Source organism: Populus nigra, chromosome 1 (assembly GCF_951802175.1).
Source record: "Populus nigra chromosome 1, ddPopNigr1.1, whole genome shotgun sequence".
In the NCBI taxonomy this organism is placed as follows: Eukaryota; Viridiplantae; Streptophyta; class Magnoliopsida; order Malpighiales; family Salicaceae; genus Populus; species Populus nigra.
This window is the reverse complement of record NC_084852.1, coordinates 23,832,505-23,844,349: the sequence shown is the minus strand read 5'-3', so window position 1 is coordinate 23,844,349 and position 11,845 is coordinate 23,832,505. Positions and strand designations below refer to the sequence as shown.

The following is an 11,845-nucleotide window of genomic DNA, read 5'->3' as shown; positions in this document are numbered from 1 at the left end:
TCTATTTACTACTTTACCCTCTTCCGACAGATTTGTCCCTTTCCTTTATTTCCAAGTACCTCGCGGAGTTCGTATCACGATTATACACTATGTTTGTTTTTTTAATGGAAAATTAAAAATATGATAATGATTATTTTTTATTTTAAAATATAATAAAATATTTATTTTATTTTTTAAAATTATTTTTAATATTAATATATAAAAACAATATAAAAAATAAAAAAATAATTTTTAAATTAAAAAAATTAAAATTTAAAAAAACATAATTTTAACTGAACCAAACTAAATATATATATATAATTGAAATTGAATATATTTTTATTAAAATTTGAATTTATTTATTTATTTATTTTTTATATTATTTTAATATATTAATATTAAAAATAAAATTTTAAAAATAAAAAAAATATTATTTTAATATATTTTCAAATAATAATATTTTCAACCATTTTATACACTATCGTAAGCTTTTCGAGATCCATGATTGTTACTTGAGACAAGCAAGGAGGGTGCCTTTGGAAACTGAAATTGCAGTTGTTCTCGATAAGTATTGGAAAGCAAAAGCACATTCATGAACTGATTACATGTCGAATGTTACTCCTCTGTTACATTTTGAAATACCTAGTATATATTTTTCAGTGATAAAAATTTAAAATTTAAAAATTTATTTTTCATGTGGTTCATATGGTTTTAGGTTCGAGTTCTATGATTGCTAATATTGATGGTCACTGAAAATTTATCTAGTCGTTAACTTCAGAATCCATGGAAGATTAATCAAGGTACATATAATCTACCGTGGACACTCCACATAAATAATAATAATAAAAAAGTATAAGATTTGGATTTTACCGCCAACTGTTTAGGAAATTAAAAGAGTTATCCACCAACTAGTTTTAGGATAAGAAATTGAATAGCTTTATCGGTCCACTTAAGCCCGTGATATAATATAGTAAGCACCTCCAAGTTGACTGAGATAAATATTAATATTAACATTGAAGTTTCTCGTATTGTTCACTGGAATGACAAAATCAATACAAAGAACTGGTTCCTCGGCCGATCTTGCGCTCTCGAAATGTACATTTCTTCCGAAGATATTAGGTGCGTGAGAAATTTCATTACTTCTGTCGCATCTTGCAAAACCCTCGCGATAGCTCGATGTCGTGGTGACTCTTTTTAGAAGTGGAAATTAATTTCGGGGTCTTTATTTTATAAATAAGAGAGTCGCCATCTAATATTATGGTTATTATGAATCCTAACTGGTCTTTCAGAGATTCTAAGGCAAGAGACTGCTTGTGTAAATGAAATGTTTTAGCATCCCTAGTACACCCTACCTAAGGTAAGCTGCTTGATGTTTGGTTTGTCTTATAATTGCTATGGTGTTGGTGTTCTCTAATCAATTTTCCTAGGATGATTTTGCTATGATGAATAGACTTGGGTTCAAAGTCTAAAAAAAAGAACCCTCAGCCAATGTGGATAATACCTTTAGATATGTCTATAGAGTGTCAAGGAGAACCGATACAGATCTTTTAAAATCTGTGTTTGATTTGAAATAAATTAACCCATGAATTAAGAGACAACTAAGATAGAAATCTAAGGAGATTCAATGTGCTTAAAAGCTCATTTTTCCCTTTAGTATTTTAAGTGTTCGCAACTCGTAAATTGCAAGGAAAAGAAACAAAAAAAAACTAAGTTAGAAATCTAAGGAAATTCAAGATGCTTTAGAAATCCATTTTTTCTTTAGTATTTCATACTTTCACGACTCATAAACCGTGGAAGCAAAATTTGAAATGTCCTCAATTATAATAGAGGCTTTTTTCAAGGATATGTGATTAAATAAATAATCATGACTTATTATTTCTAAAAAAGTATTTTGGATATTAACCACTTGGGGTTTCTTTATCCAAATATTAACAGCGAATAATAACAAGTTATTCCTAATAATATTTTGGATATTCATCCCTTTTGGATTTTTTTATCCAAATATTAACAGTGAATAATAGATGAATTCCCTAAAAAATAAGATTTTTGTATTTTTTGGAATATTGGCCATCACTTTTTGGAATTTACAAACATGTTGTGAAATCCAAAATGCAGGAAAATAATTTTTTGTGTTTAAGAAATCCATGCTAAAACACATTTTCTTTTAAACTTGGAATATTTGTTTTATATATATATATATATATACCAAAACAATGTTAAGGTATTGGCCGTATGCAACACACAAGAAAATATTTTTTTGTTATATATATATAAATCCAAAACCACAAAATAAATACACGAGAAAACCAACGATCTTACTCATTTTTTTTGAGCTGGGTCCAATTCGGCCCATGTGGCTTGGCTGAATCCAGCAGGCCTAGCCGGGTCACTAGCCCAAACCAGTAACCCAACTGGGCAAAAAGGCATGCGTGAGTTTCCTCACGCATACATTGCCTGGTTAATGTTTAAATGAATTATAATTCACTTGAACAGTAACAACATAACTAAGAATGCATGCAAAGTTGGGAATAACAGACTTAGAGGCGGAAACGAAGGAGCTGCAGCGGTGTTGAAGGCGTGCTGGCTGATCTATCAGTATTCTCGTCTATTTTTTTAGCCCATTTTCCTTCTGTTCTCTGTTTGCGTCTGTCTCCTGTGTTTTTCTCTGCGTCTTCATCCCTCTCTCTCTACTGGTTTTAACTCCTCTGTTCTCCCCTGTTCTGCAGATTTGTTTGCAGAACATGGAGTAAAGACCGAAAGGCAGTCCCTGCTTGCTTTAGCTTTTGATGATCTTAAGAAACCTTAATCTTTTATGCTGTTCCTTTCTAATCTCCCTCTCCTTCCTCTCCTCTATTCTCTTTTCTGCCTCTATGTGTTTTTTTTTCCTGCTTCTTTCTCAGCCTAGTGTCGCCTGCCTCTCTCTTGTTTCTCTTTTCTCTTTTTCCTCTGTCTCTTTCTCTCTCTTTTTCATCATCTTCTTCTCCCAGCAGAGGAGGTTTATATAGCCTAAACAACAGCTCTATTTAGGAAACAAAATACACTAATATAGGATGTAAATCTCGGCTAATTTCCAATCAAATAATGCAAATGAGGAACTAAAATATTATAATTCCAGCAATTACTTTCCAGTGATCAAAGGGTGGTACAACTCCTTTCTTTCCTTCCTTGGCTGGCATCGTGAGGCACTAATTGTTTTCTTTGGACTGAGGCAGAAAAAACATGGCCTGCAGCTTTAAAAAATCAAGCGAGAGAATCATGGAAACCAGCAGGAAGTTGCAGAGAAAAGGAAAGAAATCAGATGGGGAGAGGTGCATGCTACAAAGTCTTATTTCCTTATCCAGCGTGGTAGAATTCTTGTATTTCCTGATGATCCAGTCCCCTCTTCAATTTCTTAAAACCCAACTAATTTCCTTCTAATTTCATCTTCAATTAAACCCCTCATTTTAGAACTTTTCAATTCAGTCCTTGGTCCAAAGAAAGTCCTTCAAATTGGCCTGTAATCCCTCGAATCAGACCTGCGAACTTGGGTTAAACCCTTCTCATGGCAGGATTCTCTACCTTCACATTAGATATTCAAATGGGAATATCTTAAGCTTCTGATATCAAAATCAAGAGATTCAAAAATCCAAATTCATCTATGCGTACATGTCTACAACTTTCATGAAGGATTCAAAGTGAGATAAATTCATTTTGAGGAACATAATCTAGTCGCAATCTAGTTGGTCAAAAAGATCTCCTGATCTGATTTGAAAACTGACAATACCGAGCATCCCAGTTTGACTAAGAGTCTGACATAAAAACAGTGAGCCCTAAGACCCAATAAAAGTGTAGGTCAATTCTTTAACATTTCATGAATGATGAAATATAGCTGGGATGGTCAGATATTACACGAAATCAAGTCAAAATCAAAGTCTAAGTTGGAACAAAGTTGGTATTACAACAAAATTGCGACAACATCAGAATTAGTTTTTTAGTGCAAATTGCTTGCTGAGTGATCCACTCATCCAAGGACTTTACTTTTTTTAGAAAATGATCTCGTTATCATGGGTGACCTGTCTTTTTTGAAGAAAATTGGTCTATTTTCACAGGCGACCTACCTACAGACACTCACACTGGTCTTTTTTCAGGGGTGACCAGCCCACACACACACTTACCCTGGGCTATTTTCACGGGCAACCTGCCCACACACACTCATTTTGGTTTATTTTCAGGGGCGACTGCCCACGCACACTTAACCTGGTCTATTTTCATATGCGACCTGCCCACACACTCACACTGGTCTATTTTCACGGGCAACTTGCCTCTTTTTTTTAAAGAAAAACTCCATGTTTTTTCTAAAAAAAATGATCTCAATATCAGGTAACTTGCCCATCTTAGATTTTTAGAAAAACTTATTAGATAGATTACAAGTTTATCATACCAACTTGGATTGATCAAACCTGATTTTTTAGATTCTTTTTTTACTCCATTTCATGATTCCGTATTTAATGAGTAATAATTGAATTACATCATTTGTTTTATTCTAAAAAAGTATATTGTTTTAGGTTATCACGATCACTTTTTTTTAAAAAAAAATTTGTTCTGTTAATGATTTTTATTATATAATTTAAATAAAACTAATTTATTTAACTTAGTAAAGTCTATAATCAGTATCGGGAATTTCTTTTTCTATTTCAAAACATGCTTGCAGCACATGAAGAATATTTTTTACCGTGGGTACAAACCAAATCCTAGAGCAATGGCAAGAGGCAGGCAAGCTCAAGTGAGGGGTTCTGACTGGATTTGTGCAGTCAAGCTAAAGGACCAAGATTCAAAACAATAGGAAATAGTTCTCGTACGGGATGACACCATCCTACAACATCATCGTACATAATTCGGATTGTGGCTTAAATAGAGGTTGTTAAAAAAATATATTTTTAATTATTTTTATATTTTTAAATTATTTTAAAAATAAATAAAAAATATTATTTTAATACATTTTTAAAATAAAAAATACTTTAAAAAATAACTTCAACTATATTTCTAAATAGAAAAATATACTCTAACCTCTATAATTCCCTCGAGGTGATCTCGGAACTAAGGCAGGTGGCATGGCCAATTCCGTATCTCGAAGTTTTTTTCCAATTAATTAGTCGTTATATTTTAAAATATATATTTATTCAAAATTGTATATAGCAGTTTTATATTTTGAAAAAAAATAATAAGATTGTCAAAGAATAATATAAATTATATCTTAAAATTATATAAATTTTAAATTTAAAAATTTTTAACTTAAAAAAATATATTAAAAAATAATATAAATCATTAGATTAACATGTTTGTTTAAAACTATTCATCACCCATTCTTGGATTCTTTATGGTCTTTCCATTGCATAAAAGCCCTCTTTGCCGTCGCAGCACGTAGTGTTAAACGTAAATTGAACAAGACTTTCGTTTGCCGAGAGGATGAATAAAGAAAATGATACTGGTAGCTTGAGTGGTTAACCTGTACGACAATTAGAGGTGGTGGGTTTAAGCTAAGGCACGTTCCTCTTCTTCTTCTTCTTCTTCTTTTTTTTTTTTTTTTTTTTTTTTTGGTGCAGCAAGCACAGGCGAGAGTTGTCTATGTTTTGTTTTTCAAAACAAAGGGGTGGCCAATCACATGAGTCTGATCTGCTACTGAAAGGCCAAGCACTGGACCTGATCCTTTCCTTTGTTTTCCTCTTATTTTCCTTTGGTATTTTTTTCTCCTAAAAAAAAATTTAACAGGTTGATTTACGTTTGAATATAATTCTTGAATACTATTATAATTTTTTATTTGAATTTTAATAATTTATTTTCAATTATTATGTATCTAATATAAAAATAATAATACCAATAATAAATTATTTATGAAAAATTCAATTCAAATTATTTTTTTATTCATAAAATTAAGAGAACCAATTATTCAAGTTAAAAATATTGTCATAAGATATTGTGTTCATTAAAATAAATAAGAAATACTTTTGTCATAACCCAATTTTTGAATTTTCAAAAAATAATAAATAATAAGATAAAAAAATGAATGAATAAAAAATATTTGAGAATTGGGTTAATACAACACAAATTTGAAGTTTGAGGATTGAATTATAAATTTGAGAGTCAATTTGGTAAAAAAAGAGTAGAAGAATTGGAAGTTTGGGGACTTAATTGAACTTGGAATTGTTGAATTAATGAAATCATGGACCAAATTGTTAAATGTCTGGCGTTCAGAGGGTAAATTGAAGATAACCATTTTAATTAAAAAAACCCGACGCCGTTTCTAGTGCTCATCACCTTTTTCAAGAGACCGATTCAACAAGAAGAAATGGCACCAAAATTGGACCACGTCTCCTGCCCACGATCTCGTTTCCAGATCGATCAACAGTCCTGCATGAGTAGGATTGTTAACGGCTTCATTTACAGGAAGAAATGGCACCTGACCCGGACAACGTTTCCTACCCATGATTTCGTTTCCAGATCGATTAACAGTCCTGCATAAGCAAGACTGTTAAGGACTTCATTTACTCTCTATGGCCTTATAAAAGGCCAAAGAAAGACGAACAGAAGGGAACAAAAAAGGAGGAGGAACGAACGAACAAACAAAAAAGCAAAACACAAAAAAAAACAGAGAAGAAACCAGAGGAACAAGCAAACACAGACAGAACAAAAGGAGAAGAACGAATAATACAGAGACAAGACGAAGAACAGGAGACAAACAAAAAACACAGAGAGCAGGGGAGGAAGATGCAAATAGAGGAAGAATAAAATAAAGCAAAAAAAACAAGAGAGACTAGAAATCAAAGAAGAAGGGAAGGAAAAACAGGAGTAGAGGGAAACATTGGCTAACTAGCCCTTACCGTCATCTTCGTCTTCAGGCAGCAGCTCCAAGCACACTCTTATTCCTCTTCCCCTCTCTACAAATTCAATTGTTACAAAGGCAAAATAATTTTCCTGTCACTGTGACTAGTGACCGGGCTGGGCCGGCCGAGTCCAATCCAGTCTAAAAAAAAAAAAAACTGGACCCGGCCTGGGCCTTATGCCTAGTCAGCCCAATCCCTTTTATTTTACCTTTTTGTTTTGATTTCGGGCTGAACGAGCCGTTTTTGGATATCATAAAATTCCAAAAAAATTCGTGGACTTTTTTGAATTTATTTGTAAGTCTCTTGTATTTTTTTTTAAGTATTTCACTATATAATTGATCTTTGAATTTTTACTGTGAAATGCAAATCTGATATATGATAATTTTTTTACAAAAAAATAATAATAAAAAAATATGCATGCATTGATTTTAAAATTATTTTATTGGCTTATTCACTGATTTTAGAGTCGGGAATACCATATATTTTTTTACTACGTAATATTTATCAATGCTAGAGTTGGAAGTATCCGTAGTTGAATATTTACTGACGTTAGAGTCAAGAATATTGCAAGCAAACAATCATATCATAAACTAACAAACTTTTAGCAATTTAAGATAGAACTAACAATGCAGTCTGCCTAAGGCAAAATGTTTAAGGGGTAATAATATCTTCTATTTTACGTAACTAGTCTCGTACTATAGAATCTTTATTGACTAGTTAGGATTTTTAGTGATCATAATACTAGGTGACGACTCCTTAAACAAGACCTTTTTCTATTAAAGAATAAGATGTCTGATTTTTTTTTTATTTTTAAAGTCATTGCAATGTTAGATGTAACAATTTTAATTATAAAATTTATCTTGGAAAATAAAATTTAAACTACATTAATAAATTTAATAACCATACTAAATAATTCTTCATATATATATATATATATATATATATATATATAAACCTTTTCTTTTAGGTTTGCAAAAATTTTGGTCCTGTCAGGCGTAAATCTATAAACTAGTGTGTGTGTAAATTTCCGATAGCGAATTACTTGACTCGATGGATATGAGAAGGGACCTCCGACTTGAGCTCGAAATCAATGTTGAGTCAACAATCATCGGGACAAGCGAGATCGAGACCCGTCGTACAGGTTGGGGGAAAAACAAAGCCCTTAGGGTAGGGGGGTAGGGAGCCGTCGCGCCTGCGCTTCCTTAAATGCCGGCTAGCTTTCACATGTACTTACTTTGATCTTTCCTCAGCTATATTTTTTATGTTACACTATCAATTAGAAAAATGGGGTTCGAGTTTCAAAATCTCTGAAGGGACACAATATCCGGTGCAGGGACCTAGAGTATAATCACACATGAACTATCAATATTGGCTACAAGTACAGCAGGAGGCCACCTTCGCAGGCAGGTTTCAAGGATCATGCAACTGGTTGACCAAGAGGATTACCGGTATATCGATTCGTAATGGTCAATCAATCCAGCTGATTGGCTGGCACTAAAAACAGAGATTAATTATTATATGAATAATAATTTTTTAAGATTTTAATTAAAATTTATTTTTCATTTAAAAAATTAAACAAAATATATATTTTAACTCAAAATATATTTGAAAAAAATTTATAAAATTATAATTTTTATGTGAAATAATTGACCGGTTCATATAATTAGATTAATCGACCAACCAATTGAGCCAGAAAATTAACAATAAAACTTAATGTTAAGTTGTTACATTTCAAAAGTCTAATATATTTAAATGTTATTATTTTGAAACACAATAATTATCTTCTCATGTTTAATAATAATAATATTTAGTAAATATGGTGTTTTAGAAGTGTGATAAGATAAAAATATATTATTGTAATAATTTTTTTTTAAAATGATATAATCTTGCCAAAACTTTTAACTTATTTTGCTAGTTTTCTTAACAAAATCAGATTTCTTTCATTTTACAAAATCCGATAGAAATGAACACCCAGAAATCTAAGACTAAAGACAAGCAAGCTGAAATGAGCACCATGGAGAGAAACACCTGACAGAAATGGCATTGATATGAATAATACAAGGAATCTAAATAGCATGCAGTTATGAATGTCGTCCACCATAGCGTCTCTGCCTCTGCTGATAGGAAGTTAAGGCCTCTATAAACTCGGCTTTTCCAAAGTCAGGCCAGAGCGCTTCTGCAAAGAAAAGCTCAGTGTAGGCCAGTTGCCACAGTAAGAAATTGCTGATCCTAAGTTCTCCGCTGGTTCTTATCAATAAATCAGGACATGGATACTGGGCACAATTTGTTTCCAACTCCTGTTCAAGTAGGCTTTCATCGATGTCTTCCAACTGAACAATACCATCCTTCACCTTGTGAGCAATGCTTTTGCATGCTTGTGTAACATCATATTTCCCGCTATAGCTGACTGCCAAGAGGAGGTGGAGTCTGCAATTGTCTCTCGTCTTCTCCTCTATATCACTTATCAGTTTCTTTAGAGACTCTGGGAGCCTGGAGGAGTCTCCAATTGTAGAGACTCGAATACCCTTCCTGTGAGTAGCAAAAGAAGCATCAAGACCAGTAAATGTGACGATAATAAATCAAACTGATAGACACCTTTCAATGTTTATGTTATTTTGAAATGGCTTTGTATGGCATTTCTACGGCAGTGATGCCATAAACATGAAATAATATTTCACTGGTTATTATTCATTTGATCACTCCTCAACATTTCGATTCAAATTCACACATTCATTATATCGCCTACACACAAATCAAGCCAAACTTCTGTCAATCAGAGAGGATCTACGATTAGGTTGACACTAAAACATGCTGTTGATCATATGAACCTTTTTTTGGAGCAAAACTTTCATCCAGAACTATCTTTGGATAGAAAGTCCAGACCTTATTATATGTAAACTAGACAAAAATATGAAGACACTGGATAGATGGTAAGAGAATGGACTAGCAGATAGAGAGCTACCTCATAAAGTAATCCAACTCGGACTGCAACATCCTTTCAAATAAACTCAACAAGAAAACAACCTCCATCTGCACTACAGCAAGTTAATCCACTCTTCACTTCCCTGTCTTACAAACTCAAATCACAATCCAAGTGTGTGTGTGTGTGTGTAAATATAATCAAATTTAAGGCCTTTTACTTCAAGAATTTGTGAACTGATCACTACTAAAATACCTGCCAAATTAAAGAAAGGAAAAGAGAGAGAAGGCTGCTGACCTTAGGCCTAGTCCAATTGTCATAAGAAAAGGCAAAAACAGTGAGCACTCTAATCCCCCACTCACAACACGACTTTACAAGCTCCCTAAGTGACCGTCCACCAGCTTCATGCCCAGCAGATGCTGCTGAAAAACCCCGCTGCCTGGCCCACTTCGCATTGCCATCCATTATCACTGCCACGTGCCGGGGCATCACCTCCCTCCGTAGACCCTCCGGCAATGGCACCACCGCCCCTCCTTTATTTTCTTCGTCTTTGAGAGCCAAGTCATGCTCGGCCGCGAGAAGTAAAGTAGGGAACCGGGGCGTTTGGCCTCTTCTGTTTCGAAAGAGAAACTGGTTAGCTTTTTGAGGCGCTGGAATATTGTTGTTGTAAATTGGTGTTGGAAAATTCAAGGATTGCATAATCCGTTTTAAAAGTTGAGCAATTAGCAGTGTTTAAGCAGCGCTTCGCTTATGTTGCTCAATAAACCACTTGCCTGCTTGCTACGAGTATTGGTTTTTATGACCGTTGGTTGCTTCTAACTCGTAATTATAAGTAGAGGCAAGGCAGCATCCAAATCCTGTAAAACGAAACCCATACACTTGCCAGCCGCTAGCTCGAGGTTGGTTTGCCAACGTTAAATGAATGGATCCTTTTTGTCTTTTCTTCAAAGTATTTGAATACATTTAAACTGTTCTTTTAAATTCGTTTTCGGTTCAACAACTTGTAATGAGGGGCGGAATAGGGGGAGGCAAGTAGGGTGCCCAAAACATTTTAAAATTTTATATTATTTAGTATTTAAATATAAAATAGTATAATATTTTTATTTTAAATAAATAGACTTTTTAGTAATATATCTTATTATATTAATTTTGACCTTCCCTATCAAATACTAGCTCCGCTCCTGCTTGTGATACTTTCCTTCTTCATGCCCGTTTAAGATTATCGTAGCGGTGACGGTTCAAAGTACTTTTCGGTTATAAATACGTTAAAATAATATATATTTTTTATTTTTAAAAAATTATTTTTGACATTAACACATCAAAACGATTTCAAAACATAAAAAATTCATTTTATGCAAAAACAAATTGAATTTTGAGGGAACGCGGTTTGCACCGTGTTCCCAAACATGCTCAAATCATCACCTCTCTTAATTAAACTCAGGCTTGATGGAAAAAGAAATTGAGATAATTCCAGTGGCGGGTGACTATTCCACGCAAACCTTGTTTAAATTTATTTACTAAAAAAAGTTAGAACTTATATCCTAAAATTCTTTCTGCCGAGGAATGATATTATTTGGTGTTTGGATAATGATTAATCATGTGTTCACATCAATATTTTCTTCTTCGAAGCTTACAAAGTATTTGAATGGTGATAGAAGTCCCAGCACCTGCAAAATAGTCTATTTTGGTGGGGTTTAGAGACTCTCGGATAATAACTTTAGAATACATTTAAATGTGTTCTTTTAAAGTATTTGAATAGTTAATAAATCAAAGAAATAGTTTTAAATTCCAAGAACAAGAGTGTTTGCTCTTGTTAGGTATGATAAATGATTTAAGGATTAAGGTATGAATGCTTTGAGAGTAAAAATTATGAAACCTTTACCTGGATGGTTTAGAGGGTATTTATAATCCTTGAATCTTGTCGTTTTGATGGAGTATAGGGGATGAAGAGTCATTTTCTTCTAATAGCAGTAATGATAGATAAACATGTTTTACACATTATAAATGAGGTGAAAATGTGATAGGCCTCTAGGAGACTTTTTATACTCCTATAGATGTAGAGAGATGATTATTCCTAACATGAACA

At 33.1% G+C, this 11,845-nt stretch overlaps 1 protein-coding gene across 1 annotated transcript; it reads right to left on the bottom strand.

Moving 5' to 3' along the window:
* Positions 1-8,854: 8,854 nt before the first annotated feature.
* On the bottom strand, positions 8,855-10,681 carry LOC133681089 (cis-prenyltransferase 4, chloroplastic-like). Its single transcript, XM_062104183.1, has 3 exons — positions 10,057-10,681; positions 9,802-9,869; positions 8,855-9,368 (listed from the first exon to the last, which is right to left on the bottom strand). The coding sequence occupies exons 1-3, from the start codon at positions 10,456-10,458 to the stop codon at positions 8,921-8,923; spliced, it is 918 nt and encodes a 305-aa protein (XP_061960167.1). The 5' UTR covers positions 10,459-10,681; the 3' UTR covers positions 8,855-8,920.
* Positions 10,682-11,845: the final 1,164 nt, after the last annotated feature.